General features: G+C 45.1%; 1 protein-coding gene across 1 annotated transcript in view; it reads right to left on the bottom strand.

Annotated features, from left to right (window-relative positions):
• ELP1 (elongator acetyltransferase complex subunit 1) overlaps nt 1-18,570 on the bottom strand; it is a 60,957-nt gene that overhangs the window by 21,367 nt on the left and 21,020 nt on the right. Inside the window, exons 12-26 of the mRNA XM_007951947.1 lie at nt 17,525-17,768; nt 15,178-15,284; nt 14,752-14,855; nt 13,536-13,589; nt 13,336-13,441; nt 12,383-12,498; nt 11,946-12,019; nt 11,256-11,334; nt 11,088-11,167; nt 8,891-9,028; nt 8,698-8,783; nt 7,691-7,839; nt 4,911-5,034; nt 3,403-3,500; nt 1,637-1,838 (exon numbers count right to left, since the gene is read on the bottom strand). Coding sequence (XP_007950138.1) covers nt 1,637-1,838; nt 3,403-3,500; nt 4,911-5,034; nt 7,691-7,839; nt 8,698-8,783; nt 8,891-9,028; nt 11,088-11,167; nt 11,256-11,334; nt 11,946-12,019; nt 12,383-12,498; nt 13,336-13,441; nt 13,536-13,589; nt 14,752-14,855; nt 15,178-15,284; nt 17,525-17,768 — 1,761 coding nt within the window. The remainder of the gene's footprint in view (nt 1-1,636; nt 1,839-3,402; nt 3,501-4,910; nt 5,035-7,690; nt 7,840-8,697; nt 8,784-8,890; nt 9,029-11,087; nt 11,168-11,255; nt 11,335-11,945; nt 12,020-12,382; nt 12,499-13,335; nt 13,442-13,535; nt 13,590-14,751; nt 14,856-15,177; nt 15,285-17,524; nt 17,769-18,570) is intronic.

Below are 18,570 nucleotides of genomic sequence, written 5' to 3'. Positions count from 1 at the left end.
CTTCTGGTTAGCAGTCAAGTGCCTTAATCACTATGCTACCCATAGGAGACATTTCTGGTCAACTGGGAAATCTTAATTTGGATATTAGATAAAATTATGGAACTACTGTTAATTTAAGAAAATACATTCTGAAGGGATACATGCTTCAAAATTTAAGGGTGAAATATTATTGTGTATGCAACTTATTTTCAAACAGTTCAGCCAAAAAAAAAAAAAGAGTGTACCATGCAGAAAAAGAAGAGAAGAAAAATACAAAGAGTAAAATGTTAATTGGTGAAAGAAATGGGTATTCGTTGTAGTTCTCTATTTTTCTATAGGTTTGAAATGATTTAAAATAAAAAGTTGAAGGATGGAAAGCTTTCATCTGAGAGAACTGTCTGAAGTTCATGATTACACAGCACAGGAAGCCCCTGGGTGACCTGGCTTCACTCACAGGTGCCCTTTAACGTTACACAAACTTGCCCCCACTTTGGAAAGATTGAACTCCAACTTTCAGCAAATTCTTCATCACAATCACCTTCATTTACTGCAAAGCAGTCTTTAACACTGCAAAGCTTCCAGCCTTTTCTTGAAGGCACTAAGGTAAAGCTAACTAAGAGCCATATGCACCTATACAGACTCACCCACCAATTCCATTTCAAGACACACTTAGGAAGGGATCTCGTTGCTAACCCAGGGACTGCCTATAGTGAGGGTACCGATGTAATGACAAAGCTAGACGTATTATCAGGTGGACAGGATGAGAAAAACAAAGGATAAAAGGTTAACCACTGAGCATGAGTTAGTCACAGCTGATTCTAGGTGACGGGAACAGCGTTTCCTTCTCAGTGAGGATGTTCAGAGCGCAGAGACAGTCTCGTCCCCCACCCCGACCTTTCTCCAGACTGCTGCGACAAAGCAGGCCGGCCTCCCTGGGCTGCTCCTTGCACCTCCAGCACTGCCCAGAGGGGCCAAGCTCACCCCCAGCTCCTCTCAGCTGTGGTCCTGCGCCTTCCCCGAGCCCAGAAACCAGGCCCTGGTCCTAGTCTCCCCTGTGGCTCAGGCAACCACTAGACCCTGAAGTGGCTCCACTGCCTATGGCGTTCTGTTTACACATTTGGCCTTTTCTCCCACCTCATTCTGACAAATGCTATTACAATTTCCTTAAGGCCCCACTGTCAAATTCTTACAGGACGCGTGGCCACTCAGCTACACTGACACATCTATGTGGCCCTGATGTGCATTTTGGTGAATGAGGGTGGCAGTGACAACGTGACCTCTAGTTCATTTCCAACTTAAAGCTAAGTCTTCTCCCAGGACTGTATTTTCCGCCCTTCTCATGGGCTGAGTGCGGACGTGAAGACAACCCAGTTTCAACCATGCAGACAAGCACAACGGAACGTCTCTGAATGACCCGGAGGCAGCGATGCCCAGGCAGCTTGGATCTGAGAGAACAAGAAACTTCCTTCTTCCTTATGCCTCCAGGCTTCTTTGTTGCCGCAGCTTGACCTCTGACCCCATGAATACCATTCAAAATTAATTTTTATCAGGGAGTAAGAAACTATCTCAAGCTCCGCTGCCCTACATTTATTTGCAAAGTTGCCAAGCAAACAAAAAGAACCCAGCTTTGTGAAGAAGTAGACTGGTAAGTGTTTACCTGCCAGAGTCCTGCCGAGGCCAGCCAGCTGGTCTTTGGTGAAGTTAAGCTGGGCTGCCATGCAGAGGGCTTGCTGCCAGCTGCCGCCAGCCAGAAACGCCTCCAGTGCTCTCTCGTAGGCACCACAGCGGGCAAGCACGAGGCCTGCTGCTTCGGGGTGCTGTCGCTGCAGCAGGTGTTCCCCATAAGCAACACTGATCTCCTGCAACAAGAGCAAACTGAGGGTTAATGGGGAAACTGAGAACCGCGTCACTAAGGTTCCCGTGCAAGCTGCACCTCACAGACCACACCTGAAACCCTGCTGGGTAACTCAAGACAACCCTGTGGTCAATCCGTTAGTTCACTCACTCTCTCATTCAAAATCTCACTGAGTGAGGATGTGCCACTCAGTCACTCGACGAAGAAGTACCGAATACTTACAGATGCCCCAGTCGGAGTATGTTGACAGCAACACATAAAACAAACAAGAGCCACCACCAAGTTTCTGCTCTTGTGGCAACAGACAATGGACTTACATCTGCAATGCAGTTTATGACCTAATGGCGGGAAGTGGCAAATGGACCAGCCGACTCCAGAAGGCTGTCAGGAAATGGACCTCTGAGGAGGTGATCTCTGACTAGAATGACTGGCAGGGGCACATGCCACGGGAGGAGCTTGAGGAGTACGCTCTAGGCAGAGTAAGGCTGCACTGAGGCTGGCAGGCAGGTAGGTCTGAGGTGTAACAAGAAGGCTGGCATGCTTTGATCACAGAGAACAAGGGAAAGAGGAGCACACTAGAGAAGAGAGGCAGCCATTACTGGCCAAACGCTGCCCTTCCCAGGCTCAGTGTCAAGCAGGGTCAGAGAGAGGCATAAACACGAAGGACCTGCCCTCACGGAACCCACAGTCAGCGAGGGGAGGGGAGACAAATCAGTAAGCTGGCAGTTTGCTCAGCTGCGTGATAAACATGATCACGGAGGTAAGTACAGGGTCCTCTGGGAGCTCAGGGTTTGGTACCTCATCCAGGAACAGCCTTCTGAGAAGCCTTGGAAGTTGTGACAGCCAAGAGGGGGCTAGAGAAGGGATGGCAGAGAGGGCGAGGCCCACCCTGCCCACATCTGTGAACTAACTACCAGGGGCTGGGAGAGGGCCGACGCTGACGCGAAAGCAGCAGGCAGGGTGCCGAGCTCAGGAGAAGCTAGTGAGCCGTCTGCAAATGAACTGACAATGGTGACGGCACCGAGACCAGGGCCAGCAGCTTGGGCTCCGTGGTCCGAGAGCCGGTATGTGGCCCGGGTCTGCCCCAGCAGTGCCGCAGAAGGCTGTGTCTTCACCTGTGCACACCACCCTCTCAGGCCGATGTGATGAGGTCACGTCACGCCTTTAGCTTACAAGCAAGGCGTCTGGCACACAGGGAGAACTCAGTAAATGCAAAACAAATGGAAAAGAAAACTGTGTCCCTTTCCCCCGAGATATATGGAAAGACGTGCCTTTCTGAAAACAGCCAGGCACACAGCGGCAATGCTGGGCTGGAGGCAGCAGTGGGCGGAAGCAGGGAACCCCACGTGGCAGCTGCTAGAAGGCTGCAGGTGAGGATTCAGGGACAACTCTGGTTTGGGGCGGGGCGATTTCTTTACAACAGGAGAGGCTCTTTCTTAAAAATAAAAAACTCAGGATGAGGCTACTTAATTTTGATACAAACTTTGAAACCCAAGACAGTGTTATGGATGTAGACTTCTCACCCCTTTCCAAGTACGTGCAGAGCAAAACCAGTCATATACACACACCTTGTACTGTGGCGAGCCTGACGGGTATAACTTCAGAGCTTCATTATACAAGTTTTTATCTTTTATTAAGTTTAAGCACTCTGGGAAGTACTCAGGTCCTGTGGGAGTAAGATTCATACAAACACAGTTAGACTTACTATTACTGGATGCACAATCGATTCCATTTACACCGATGGTGCCCACAGACAATCAGCAAGCAATCTCTTCCAGATCTACAGAATCAGAGTCTCTGGAGATGGGAGCCCAGGAATCTGGATCTTTAACAGCCATCAGTGAAGATTCTGATGGACGAGAAGCACTAATGGGATCAGTGTCCTACTTGATAGGAATTCTTTCTACACTCTCCCTGACAAACAACCATTTAGTCCAGTGTTTTCTCAATCTTCTTGAAAAGAATCCCCTGGGTAAGGGTCCTTATTAAAGACCCCCACACCTGAGTCCTCTCCTAGACCTACTAAATCAGATTCTCTGGGAAGCTGGAAGCCAAGTGCTTACCAAGCACCCTGGGGATTCTCCCCTGTCCTGGATTCAGTCTCAGGAAAGAGTCACAACAGCCGAAGGAAGCCCCAGGTCCCAGCACGGGACAGATCAAACAAGAGTGAAGCGGCTCTGCTCCACCAGTGCCAGTAAAACTGTCTTCGGGGCACTGGGCAGTGGCAAGTGCCACCCACTCCAGACAAGCTGTGGCTGTACTCAAATGTTTTGCAAACACCATGAGAAGAGCTACGTTACCAACCAGTTTTGATTATGAAACAATGAATTGATCTAATCATTCTTAATCAAAAAGGATGTGCTCGATTTCCTTAGCTAGAGAACTCCTCCAGTTCTTTACAAGTGCTTTGTGTCACACCAGGATTTTGAACCAGTTTTTCCAGTTTGGTCAAGGCCTATGAGGCCAAACTAGAATGGACCTGAATTTGTGAAATGTAAATGTACTTGTCCAGCAACTGGAATGGGAGAAATTATGGGTCAACATCCTGCTAGAAGCTTAATCTCCCTGTTAGAAAACAGAGGTAGCATATGTGTTGCACAGCAACCAAATCTCTTGATCAGCAGAGTTGGAAACAATGAACGACAGCCGACTGCACCGCTTTGAATGTGTGTCACTCTCCAGTCACGGCAATAATCCCGTCTCCCACATCAGGCTCCTGAAAGGGCTCACTGTGCCTCTTCTGGGTCTCCCATTCCAGAGCTTCAACTCCTAATTTTTCCCATTCTGGTTATCATTCCGATACACTCACATTTTAAAATTCAGGTCTGTTCCCAGTTCACTGTGTTGGCTGTGACTGAACAGCTTGAAGCCCGCTTTACACTCAGCTTTCCAGAGTACATGGTAAAGGAACGACCGTGTATTCTGAAGTGTGTATTCTCCAATGTGTATGCACACACACATTTGTTCTTGGAAGCAGAAACTGAAAACAGCTGATGTCTAAAATAATGTCATTTATACTCTGCCTAGTTCCAAAGATACAAAGTAAAATAAACATACTGACCCTCACCACACTTACCACATTTGCTGAGGTGGCCAATGGCTTTCTCATACCGTTTCAGGTATTTGTCTATAGTGAACCGCTGATAATTAGTTTCCATTTTCTTAAGTGTATTAAGAAATGGAAGATATTCTTTGGGATCCTAAGAAGATAAACAATAAGGTGAATTTATTATGTGTAACTGTGTTCACATACAAAAACAAAATACTTAACAGTGATATAAAAGCTATGTAACTTTAAGCTTACAGAGATTATATATTATATAAAACCAAACTACATAAAAGTTTTTTGGTACAAATGCTTCTAGAGATGAGTATTATTAGTTTTCACTTGGAATAATGATGCATTCTTTAAGTCTCTCAATAAGCACGTACTTCACAGTGTAGTTAGGTTTAAAAAGGTTCCCAGTCTACAAGATACTCAACAAACACAGCCCTGTTTCTCCTGAAAGTGCCCGGCATCGTACTTGATGCTATTTCCATGACTCTTCAAGCCTACCATCTGCAAAGCCCAAGGGTTAAAAATAGGCAAAATCATCCTGAGTTGAACAGAAAACTCTGAGGCACCGCCAACCAAGTATTTCTTGGAGCTGATCATCTTGAGCTCTGTGCCATGCCCTACAAGGAAATGCTTCTTCTTCCTCAAGAAAGAGGCTTCCTGTTTTTAATGAAATTTCACTGAGCATACAAAGTGAATATACGTTGAGAATAATATAGGAAAAAAGCCTAAGACAGCATACAGTTCATGGACAGCTCATGGACATGAAATGGGGGGAAATGTGGGCCAAAATGAGCAACAAACATTTCTTAAGAACTTGGTATGTACAGACCGAAACATGACCCTTAACCTCTAAGAACCCTGCCATCTAGTAGAGGAGCAGACTGGGACAGGCAAGGGTTAAGTACTGGATACAAGGGAAGCACAGAAGAGGTCCTGGGGGGTGGACAAAGGCAAAAATGGCCTACGAGGAAGATGATACTGACGGGCAGGGATTAGTCAGGTGAATGGGAAGGGCTGGAATGGTGGCGGCCCAGGGAAGGCAGAAGTAAAGCTGTCTGCAAAGGCACATGCTGGTGGTGAGTGGGGAGGAGGTAAGAGCCTACCCTCTGTGGGCAAAAATAAAAGGAAAATGCCAACAGATGAGAACACAGAAACACACAGAGCGCAGACCACAAAAAGGCTGGTTAAGGTTCTGGTTTCTGAATTTATGCTCAGAGCCAATGGGACCCAAGAAAGATTTTAAGCAGAGGAACAAAGTGTCGTATTTTCCTTTCTGGAAAGAGCACTGTGGCAACGGTAAAGACTGCACTGACGAGGGACGAGACTGGGCCTGCAAAAGCTCAGCTGGAAACAGAGGAGCAACGGTGCTCAAACTACCGACTGCAGCGCGTGGGCAGAACAAGAGTCTTTGACCTTTTCTGTCCCCGTGTTTCCCTGGGATAAAAGAGCTCAATGATAAAGTACTAGAGCAAAACACACGGATCCTTTGCTGTAATTCCTTTATACAAGAACTAGTTCACATAAATGCCTGTACTGTATTTTTACTCAAATAATGGACACTATGTTTTTTCACACTGTGCAAACCCCACACATTATTTTATTAAGTGTACAATACCAACTTTTAAAAAACTTGCTGCTGACTTAAATGTCAGGGTTTTTTCCTCTATCCTAGGCATTTGACATTAAATCTTCATCTTGAAGCCTGACACAAAGGTTTGGTTCCCAGCAGCAGACCCTCACCAGGCTACCCTCAAGTCTCGCTACCTGCTCTGCAAACTGCTTTCCTCAATTCAGGAAGAAGTCAATTTTTCTGTCCTGGAAACAGCCATCAGCAGATGGCCAGCCTCAACTCAAAGAGACGTAGGCTGGCACATCCCAGGCCAGGGAAGCCACTCAGGTGGGCGAGGCTGGGGCACCACTGCCACCTTGCACATTCTGCCCCTCCGTCTGGCTGGCTGGCCATGGCACTCAGACTGAGTCTCCCTCCTGCATGGACACCACAGGGTGAGAATGAGAACCACAGAGGGGTGCAGAGGGGTTGCCTGTCCCTCGTTTGGACGAGGCAGGTCAGACCAGCCATTTAGGGGCCGCCTTGGGACCTGGGTGCATGCGGGCAACAGTCCCCATCTGCTGCAGGACCAGCCTGTGCTTGGGCTGTGGCAACCCCTCGCTGCACACCCCTCTGCTGTCTCCAGTGCAATGCAGTGGGACGATCGGCTATGAGGAACACCATCACTCAGGCGCAGCTGCAAACTGCCCCAAGGCAAATGGAGAGCTTCCACGGTTTATCTTCCAATTACCAGAATACTACCAAACTTGATCCATAATTTCTCGACCCAACAGTTTATACCCTTAATATACCAATATGATCAAGAGCAACGCTGTTTGGATGATTGAATGACAGTGAATGAGGCTGAACTTCACTTCTGGAAATGGAACAAGATGCAAGCAGTACATGCACAGCACACTACGCCAGAAATTTTTTTACAGAGTTTTGTCCCTTCCAGCCATCATGTGAGTGCATGTTATTCATGTGCATGTGCTATTGGTGGGGAGAAAAATATTCGTAATCTTTAAAAATCACCAGGAAATTTTCCTTCACTCACGCAACCTAGCAATCAAAAAGTCCGACAGAGTGAGGCTTAGAAGCAAGAGCCTGGAGTCTCAGCAACCTGCCCGACCGAGTCCGGTACTCAGTGCAACATCAGGCAAGCTACCGACTCCAGGAGCAGGGCTTTGTGCTACCGTGACATATAAACAAAACCCAAAAAAGATGTGCGACTATCAACACCACATACCTTCTGCGACTTCTCAGCTACCATGAGGACCAGATCAAAGTCATAGGTCCCAAGAGAATGATCATATAATTCATGAACATCCACCAGCAGCAGCAGGTACCTGAGGGCCTCTTCTGCACTCACAGCTTCAGGAACAGATGGAGCACTGGCTGTCAGTGGCAAGGAAACAAAACAGAAATTTGAGGACAAACCCCACACACCCAGCAACATAAGAACAAGACAGATTTTCTTGGCAGAATGGGACACTGAATGAGTATGGATTTTTCATTCTTTTGTACACTTTGCAGGGTAGCACTCAAAACAAGTCTCCTAGTAAAATGGTGGCAAAAAAGGCCGTATGTTCAATCTGCGATGTGGTAATGGCATGGCAGCAGAAACAGTCCTGGTCAATGTGATCCCCAAAAGACCAGATGTGGCAGTTAAGTTTGTGTGTCAACTTGGCTGGGCCTGGCTGAGTGGCTGGGCAGCCGTAAGTTATTCCCCATGGTGACATTCTACTGGAGCAGCAGAGTAGCCGCTTTAGGGATGTGGTCTGCTTCCCATATACAACAAACAGCTTTGGGAATGGTCTCTAGCTGATGGCACACTGGAACCCTGCGTGTAGCCAAGACATTGTTCAGCCGCCTGCCATGCCCTGCCGATCCTGGGACTTCCTCTGGAGTTGAATTAGTGGCCTGCCATGTTGCTTGGTAATATTGGGACTGTGCCTTTTTACTTGTCAACCCTGGGCTTGTCAGCCTCAGCAGCCAGCAGCTGTCTGAGTGAAGAAAAGCCTCCAGCTTCAGTGGGCTGGGAGCAGGAGGCAGAGCTGAACTCCAAGATTGAGCCCCTAGAGCCTGGCACTTTGAACTCAGACTTAAAGCCTCCAAACTGTAAGAGAATAAACTCCTATTCACTAAAGCCACCCCATTTGTGGTATTTTGTTAGAGCAGCACAGAGGTAACCAAAAGGCCGGAATAGTGGTGAGGGTTGCGGTCACTCTTCAGCACACTTTGGAGGGTCTTCACCTTGAAGCTCGTGGACCTTCTGCAGCACAGCTTCCAGTTCTGGGGTTGTCTTCTTCACATGAGCAGTGAGAATGGACAGGCAGTACCTGCGGCCGTGAGAGAAACACACCAGCGTGACAAAGGTGAGTGAGCTCAATGAGGGTAACTGCACATCTGTCACCCACAAGATGTCCCCTGACGACAGCACACGTACTTGTGAGGATTTATGCTCTCCATGGCTGCTCTCAGCGTGTCACAGATAAGGTCTACATTTTTCCCATCAGGATCCCTAGGCAGCTGGACACTGCTGTTACCTGGCGGAGGATACATGGTCTTTGTAACATCTTCTTCCCTAAGAACAAGCGCGTATTAAAAAGTCAGTAATTGAACATATGCTGCAGTTATCAAACTACTAACATACACCTAGGAGTACCAAAGAGACAGTACAAATGGCTGCTGGAAACACCAGTTAAACACAGAATACTCATATAGGGTGGGAAAGTGAGAAGTTTATGACTATCTTTTAATTCTCAATCTCAGTGCTTAGCAGTTCATCATACAAAAGAGGACTCATGCAAAATGTACTGAATCCTAAGTAATAAAAATTTCATCGATCAGTTGTCAAATTCTGCTATTTTACTTGCATTCTTAAAAATCACTTCAGTTTAGAAAAAGTTTGGGAGTTTTTTATAAACCTAAACTTACAGCAACCTATGACCAAGCAATTCCATTGCCAGGTATGCATCCAAGAGAAATGAAAGCATGTTGACCAAAACCTTGTACAAGAACACCCAGAGAGAGGAAATGGGAGAGGAGCTGTTGCATTGTGGTAAACTGTGGTCAATGACATGAGACAAAGTATATGTGAACTGCTGTATGGAAAGTGAATTTGCTCTGTAAATCTTCACCCAAATCACAATAAAAAATTTAAAAAAAAGAACACCCAGAGAGATCTGACTCATATTAATCCCAAAGGAGTATAGTCCAGGTATCATGGATTGAATCGTGTTCCCAAAAAACGATGCGTCAACTAGGTTGGGCCATGATTCTCAGTGATTTGGCAATTACATAATGACCCCCCATGACGATGAACCAATGTGATCAGGGTGGGATGCAACACCCTTAATCCCACCACAGCTCTGATCTAAAGTAAGGGGGTTTCCCTGGTGGGGCCTTTCATCTTACAAGAGATAAAAGGAGAGAGAATCCCACAAACAGAGAGGGGCCTACTCTATCCTGTGGCCCCAGGGCCCCTGAGCTAGGATCGTCCTAGGACCAAGAGACACAGAGAGAGAAGGCCTTGTCCTAGAGCCAGTGCTCTGAATCTGTCCTTGCAGCCTCCTAAACTGAGAGAGAATCAATTCTGTTTGCTAAAGCCATCCACTTGTGGTGTTTCTGTCACAGCAACACTAGAGAACTATGACACCAGGGGTCCATCAACAGGGCGCTGAGGAAACAAACTGTGTGAATAAACAATCTGTATCAATGGCACATCACTGAGCGAAACAGAATGAACCAGTGATACATGCACCAACATGATTCTCAAACCCTTACACTCAGGGACAGCAGCCTTGTTTGCACAGAAGAGTAAACACTGTATGACTCCAACTATATGAAGTTCTAGAAGACACAAAACTCATCCATGGTGAAAAACTCAGCACAGTAGCTGCCTATGGTGGGGACAGGGACTGACTGAGAAAGGATCAGAAACATTGTGAGGTGAAGGAAATGTTCTCTATCTTGAGAGGGTTTGGGTCACATGGCATTAGTATTTGTCAAAACTCAATGACTAGTACACTTATGACTCGTACATTTCATTTTAGAGAAACTTTACCTCAAAAACAAAAACCCCATACACCAAGAACGTAATCTAGTTCATGCTACACAAGGTGAGGTACTGAAAGGTGAAAAGCAGACTCATGCCTACAGCTTGGTTAGAAAGGCACCTATAAACAAGATGGACGGATGGATGGGCCGATGGCAGACAGTGACAGAGCAAACAGCAGAACACGAGCTGTGGGATCCGGCTGCTGGGTATAGGATGCTCTCTGTACAACTGCCTCAACTTTTCTTTACAAATGTCATTAAGAAGTTGGAAAATAATCATGTCAGAGAGAGACTCCATTTGATTTCAATCTCCCAAGAAAAACAAAGTTTTAAAAAAAGCAAAGCTTCACCTATATACCTAAAAATCAAATAACCAAATAATTAATTTTGAATGACATGTTTTAATTAAAGTCAGAGGGGAAAGGAAAAACTAGTACATTTGGTATCTAAGCATTGTATTAAGAAGAAATACACTGAAAAGCCTAAGTCATCTTTCTTCTCTAGCAGTGTATCTGTTTGACTTCTTTAACCAGAGAAAAAGAAAACCAGTGCTATTATACTCATTAACAATTCCAAATACTTACTTCAGTTCTGTGAAAAACAGATTAATGTAATTTACAGAGTCTAACTGCTTCACGAATGTTTCCACGTTCTCGAGAAACACCTACTCAAAAAAGGGAGAAACACTTGAGTTCGGATCACATCAGTACAAGCCCGAGTGAGCTCGAGTAAAGCCCCATTGAGAAAGTCACCTGAGGGTTGTGGTCATGAAGCAGGTTGAGGTTAATTCTTAATTTTCTCATGCACTCAAATGCTTCTTTAAACATAAGTCTGTGGGAAGACAATGTTTCCATTATTATGCAAACCAGTTACAATCAGACCATAGCCAAAATGCCAAAAACCTACTTCTGGATTTCTTAATCATTTGATTAATTATAAACCTCATGCAGCTTCTTAAAAGTCGTGATGTCATCATGGCAGTCTGATGATGACAACCCCAGCTACTCAAAACAGAACGTCACTGAGTTTTTTAAGAAAATAATAATAACCATCTTTTTAATACAAAGTATTCCCAAAACAGATTCCGACAATGGATCATTTTCTTTGTCACAGCCACTCAACTTTTTGACAGAGTTCTCTGTAAATCTGCTTGGTGTACAAAGATGGTTCCCGAGCCATCTCAAGCCCACGTGGACCCCTTTGGGTCCCTCTAGGAAGCCCTGTTCTGTATGATGAGCATCATGATTCTTTCCGCTTATAATGTCTACTACCCCACAGAGTTAAAAAATCAGAGCATGGAGGGGAACACCCTACGAGAATCGGGCTCTTCATTAAGTATGTGAGGAAGGTCTCAGACTTTCAAGCTTTTAACACTCTAACAAAAACACTGTCATTACATGGAAGTCCTAACAAGCTAACCAGTCCCAGAAATGGGCACTTACTTGTCCAACCACTTCCGAATCTGAGCTAAGACCAGGGCTCGATGGTGAACAACTTCTAAATTTCCTCTTGGCATCTTAAAATAAATAAATACATAACAAACTTTCTATTTTTCATTAAACAGAAAAAGCTTCAATACCAAAATACGCAGTTTTACCCCTAACTCTTCCTAAAGAACTACCGCAAAGCTGTAAAAGAGAGAAGCCTTTCAGTTGTATTTAGCTATGCTCAGGACTTTTTGACTTTTAAGAGAAATTTCTTTTTTTAGCCTTACTGGGCTAACATTCTTCCGTACCAAGTTAACAGAGAATCCAGCACAGAAAGGCTGACAGTAAACGATTAGGAACAATTACAGAGCCTTCAATATAATCTGCAGGAATTCCACCTGATAGTGGCTGCCTGATGATCCTCAGGATGACAGCCTGACAAATCAGCTTACCTGCAGTATAAGCTTTGTGTCCTGGGGCACAACGGTGACAATCCGGGAACCCCTTTCCACCTTCCGCAGCGTCTCTTCGTTAGACAGGCTGCTGCTGCTCAGCCCTGCCTGCAATGCTGAAGTCACCACACTGACTGAGCCCTTAGGAATCAAACTCATGACAAGCCTCTGTGCGTCAGCTACAGCTGAACCGCACACATTACCCAGAACAGAGCGGAGCCGTCTCACTCAGCCTCAGCCTCTGCACACGCAGTCTCTCCACTAAACCACCCCACCCCTGGGACTCGCTCTCCCTCAGTCCTCACGCACACTCACATACACAACTTCTCAAACGATGTGGGAAAACACAGGGAGGTGTGGGCCAGCCTCTCCATTTCTTAGCATATCAGAGCACTATAACCCCGTCAGTAAAAGAAAGCTTTCCAGTTTCCAAGGTACAAACAAGGAAAATAAGTGGGCTTCTTCAGAATAAGGCAGACATACATACACATACATAGAAGGGACTGTGAAAGAGGGCAAAAAAAAAAAACACGGAGCCAATTCCCTACAGCTGCTGGCCCTAGAGGGGTGGCCACAGTGAGGAAAGGGGGATTATACAGAAGTTAAAGCACACTGCCAGTATGGTACATCCAAGCATCATCCAAGTAAAAGAGCAGGTGAGTTACACAGTAAAATGCCCTGTTTAACTTTAGCATGTGCTGTTAAGAGAGCACTGCTTTCTCTACAAGTCTTTGTTAACTGACATAGACTGATTTAACTGAGACAGGATATTGAGATTAGGAGCACTTAGCCCTATCTTAGTACCCCAAAGGTTTTTTCCACTTCTAGGACTTAATGTAATAAGCCAAAGTAGGTTAAAACAAAACAAAACAAAACAAAATAAAAAACCCTAAAAGTCAAAGGACAAAAGATTGGAAGAGAAACCATTTCTATGTTATATGCTAAAAACTTACTTTTAAATGAGGCGTCTCTCAGGTACAAACACTGGCAGGTGTGCGAATGGGTTGTCAACAATAAAAATTCATCAGATACAGCAAATGATGTAATATTTGATGCAACCTGCACCAAGACAAGAGAGGTAAGGGGGAACTGAGCAATACTGCTCAGAGGAAACACTGTGAAAAGGATACAGCACCACCCCAAGCTTTCATACCTCAATGTCATTGATGAAAAAACGACACCGGTCAGTCAGACCAAGGACACATTCCTACAGAGAAACAAAACGGGAATTACAAATAATTCTAATTCAAATTAGTTAAACCTAACATTTCTAATAATTAATTTTACTGCCCCATGATTTCACATCTAGGTCCTAGTCATCAGGACTGGATACAGACACATAAGACGCTGTTGATCCAATGCAGAATGGATTACCCTGTCACCCAATCCACCAGGAAGTCCCATCATTTCTACCTCCTGTGTACATCTCAAATACATCCTCTTCCCCACCCTCACCATCTCCACTCCAACAGTCTTTCTGCCGGTTCCCCCTTCCGCTCGCGCCTAGTCCAACTCCCCACGGACACCCAGAATCACCTTTCCAACTACAAAGTAGACCTTGTTTCTCCACTGATGAAAAATCAGTAACTTTCTAAGTCTCTTAAAATAATACAGCCTGTCACTCCAACTACACTGCCTCCTTTCATCCCTTGAATAAGCTGAGCCCTTTCCAAGCTTGAGGTATTTATCATTTGTTCTTCCTGGAATATTTTTCCTTTCTCAGGAACAGATCCTTCTCTTTCCTCACATCTCAGCACACACAACCACGTGAACAAACCATTGTAAGTAGTCTCCCCATGGCTACCCTCCTGTAGGTACTCCCTACACACCTCACAATTCTCTGCCATTATACCCTGTTCATTTCCTTCTCGCTTATCAAAGGGGTAATCCTCGATATGGGTAGATTTTAAGTCCCAGACTAGCAGGGATGTCAGATGTTTTGTTTTAAAATCATAGTATCCTACCACCCACCACAATTACAGACATTCCAGTATTTGTTGGATGATATCCTACTGGGTATCAGTTTTGAGATTTTACTTCTGTTGTCCTCAAAAGATACTCAATAAACCAACTTTGTATTTTCTGTACAACTGTAAAGGTTGACAACTGCAGTTTCCTATTTTTGAACCTATACTGCCAAGGAAAGGAAGAAACTAGCCACTACATTCCAGGCAATCCCTCAATCACATTCATTATCTCATTTAGTTTTCCTCCAAATCCTGGGACCCAGGTACCAATCCCATTTTACAGATGAAGATGAGGCTCAGGAAAGGAAAAGGCCTTGGGTTTAGTGTCATCTTTCCACCTAATGCCATCAGCCCCCGGGTAACTGCTTAAGCGGTGAATTTTCCTGCCCTGGGTCCACTTACCTCTCCTGCAATCATGGTCAATTCTGTCTGCACACAGGGGTAAGGAAACCGGATGGGAACTCCCTCAGGGTTCTTCCATGGTTCAGCAGCCAGAGAAGGTGACTCTGCAGGATTGACAGATATGATTTCCAGAGAGCTGGTCTGCTCTTTGTAAAGAACCATTAACACCAGCACTTGCTAAAACACATAATGTGCAATTTTGATCAATTTCCAAATGTGGTATGGAAAGTCACTTGGCTATTTCAGTTCATTACAAGGGAAGATAGGGTCAGAGGCACCTTGCCCACTTTACAGCTTAGGGTTTCCTAGGGTAGCGACAAGACTTGACAGGCAACACTGCACTGACAAGATGCTCACAAGGCCATGTTCTTGAGAACCAGACATCTGTGTAAGGCGTAAAGATGCATCCCAAACACTGATACTCACCCCAAAAGTACTTAAATATCTGGCCATCAGCCAGCTGCAGGGCTACTGACTTGGTCTTGGAATTGTAACATAGGCTGATTATAACCCCATCCATCGTCACAGATGAGCTGACCCAAAAAAAAAAAAAAAAAAGGGGGGGGGGGAGCTTGTGAATAGACCATTTTTCTCAGAAGTAGTGACATTTCACTGATTTTGCAAAACAGTAAAAGAAAGAGTTTTCCTTTGGTACTGGCCTGCCTATTTCAATATAATATATACATTTATATACACACATCACTCCGGTGCCTTCATTAGACATGGATGGTACCAACATTATTTGTGTCTTCCTTATTTCTGGGGACCTTCATTAATGGGAGCTCTGGTGGTGGTGTGCCTAAGTCATCTGACTGCTAACCAGAAGGCTGGTGGTTCAAACCCACCAGCCACTCCTCAGGAGGTAGACTGGGCAATCTACTTCCATAGAGATACCACTTCAGAAACCCAAGGAGGGGTCGCTATGAATCAGATCTGACTCCAACGCAGTGAGTTTTGAGGTCATTAATAGGAAGAAGGGAATCTGTTACTGCCACTCCATCCTTTCCTGAGCCAATGGGCAGGGAGAATAAAAATGTCTCAAAGGAAGAGAATGAGGCCACGATGGGGGCACACGATATGGATGGCAACATCTAATTCAGAGTTTTAATATACCAACCAAAAAAAACAAAAACGTTTACTTTTTCTATAAACGTTACAAATTCTGTGAGTATGCAATTATCTGAGATGAGGTTAAGAAGCGACTCTGCCGCCAGCCAGGCTGGCTGGGACTGGACCCTGCTCCACCGGGCTGGTCTTGGGCGAGTTCCTTATCTGCTCTGAGCCTTTGTGGGCTCCTCTGTCAAATGAAGGTGCTAACAGCACACACCTCAAAGAGACACTGAGAAATGGCTACTGCACGTTAAACAAGCCCAGGACCACAAGCTACAGTTGGTGCAAGCTCACGGCTCACGGCAAGCATGCTAACTGCCGTGCACTGAGGGACCTTAACTCTTCAAAGACAGTGGTTTGTGGTAACAAAGTAGTCTTTTGAGACAGTGATGAGGTTAGTAGTAATTTCAAGCCAAAGCAGCAGAAATATATTTAAATAACCTTCCTCCCTTGATTTGGAACAAATAAGATGACTGCATCTAGCTTTTCCTTCTAGAGCTAATGAGAAAGAATTTCAGAATTAAATAAATAGAACTGCATAATTTCAGCATTTCTTATGTAAATTAAGCATTGGGCTGCGAACCAAAAGGTCGGTGGTTTGAATCCACCAGCTGTTCTGTGGGAGAAAAATGAGGCAGTCTACTTCCATAAAGATTTACAGTCATAGAAAAACCCTACAGGCAGCTCTAGTCCATCCTACAGGGTCACTATGAGTAGGAATTGACTCAATGGCAGGGGGTTCAGTGGTATTTATATAAATTGCTCTGCTTTTCAAAACGTAAACCCCTATTAACTCTGAGGGTTTCATGTATCTAAACCATATTCTGTATCCAGATATATTTACAGAAAACGTTTTCTAAGTATCATGAAGCAGCAATATGAGTCGAAGATTAGGTGGGAATGACTGCCTTTTAGTATGTTTTATGGAGACAGTAAGTGAAGGTTCCTCATTTTGATGGACTTACAGAACATAAACCTAACCAATAGGGCTTTGACTGAGAAAGAGCCTAGGAATCACTATCCGTGTAAGTCTCAGGCGCTGAGTCATGACGGCAGACTGCGGAGTTCTGAGAGTTGGCCACAGAAAATGCTACCTACTCTATGACAGGCATTGCACTACGGAGAGGATCCACTCAACTCAAACTTGCATCACGTCAGGCATCAGAACACAAACTCGAGTCCAGGACGAAGAAAAAGGTGAGGAGACTACCTAGTAGCAGACACAGTGAAGTGCCAAGCAGGATGGCAGAGAAGTGAGAAGGCGCAAAGCAGCTACGTCACCGCAGCAAAAGGAAGCGATCGACAGTGAATTTCTTCCCACGGCGTTAGCTCATGACAGTGAGTCACTCTAATTACCCTTGGAATCACTGAAATCAGTTCCAAGCCTAAAAATACATCTGCCAGAATGTGTGGATATATGGAACTGAAACATTTAGCAAATCTCAAAAAATGTTTTACCTCAACTCCTAGAATTTGTCCTATTTCTCACCACTCTCTGCTACATTTTTAGTCTTATCGACATGACTCGAGGCTAGACTCAACTCAACCCTCTTACTGAGCTAACAAGAAAGCTCCCTCTCCTGAACCCTGCTCACCCACCAGAGACGGAAGCACAAGTCCGGCTGTTCCCGAACCTGTGGCCCAGAGGGAAGCACTGCTGTACCTGACACTGAGCTGTCCTTGTTCCCCATCCATCTCAGAAGGGGCCACAGTCAAATGGTGAAGGGTGGACTGGGGGCTGCACGGACTGTGGCTGACGGCCAGGAAGACCCCTTCTTGAATCCAGGTGAGCAGGCAGAGCTTCAGCGGGTTCACTTCTTGATCTTCAATATTCTCAAACTGAATTCTGTTAGAAACATTGAAGTATATAAAAGACATGAGCAAAACTATAAAAGCACTGAGATTTCCTGAAAGAATGAGCACCTCACAGAATGTTTTATGGAGACAGTAAGTGGTCAACTCCCAGTTATCTGGAGAGACAAAACCTGACAAAATGCCAAATATCAGAAATTCTAAAAACTGTACACTTCACTTAAGAATGTTTTTGTATTTACTTGTAAGTGAGTTTCTTCTACAATGAGGTGTCTAGAATTAAATAGAACACTTCAAGACACTGACTTCCCAAGGAAGTTCCCGCCCCAGTCCCTACACTAACCCAGAGCCTTTCCATCTTCGTCATTTACCACCATCATCACCACTTACCAACATTCAAACCAGACTCCCTCAGATCTCGATCTCAATAGAACGGGCTCTTTTCTAAGCACCTCAAATCAAAATGACGAATTAGGGTGAAAGAGGGTCTCCCTGCCTTGAGCACCTACCTTCTGTGGCATTTATCCATCTGCCCAGGGCACAGTTTCTGTCACTTCACTTAGGAACCCAAATGGCTGCTTCCTGTCTTTTAGATAAAATGGCAAATCCTCAGCTCCTGCTGAAGCAGCTTGACCACCAGCCTGACCTTCCCACTCAACCAGCTCTCACCAGACTCAGTGTCTGCAGTCCACTCGCCCAGCGCCTGCTTACCACTGCAGGTCACTCCATCTCCGGCTGTCACTGACACGCTCCTCCCCACCACAGCCAGTATTTTCAATATTTCTCTGCCAATCCCATATCCAAGCCTTCTTCAAGGATCAGCATAAATACACATCTCCTTCATCAACCCTTCACTGAATGGCTTGAAGTTACGCTTCCATCAAATTGAAAAAAAAA

The sequence above is a fragment of the Orycteropus afer genome, unplaced genomic scaffold (genome assembly GCF_000298275.1).
Source record: "Orycteropus afer afer isolate SDZICR_OR568_19922 unplaced genomic scaffold, OryAfe1.0 scaffold00320, whole genome shotgun sequence".
NCBI classification, from domain to species: Eukaryota; Metazoa; Chordata; class Mammalia; order Tubulidentata; family Orycteropodidae; genus Orycteropus; species Orycteropus afer.
Note: the sequence above shows the minus strand (reverse complement) of the source record. Positions and strands in the feature narration are given on the sequence as shown.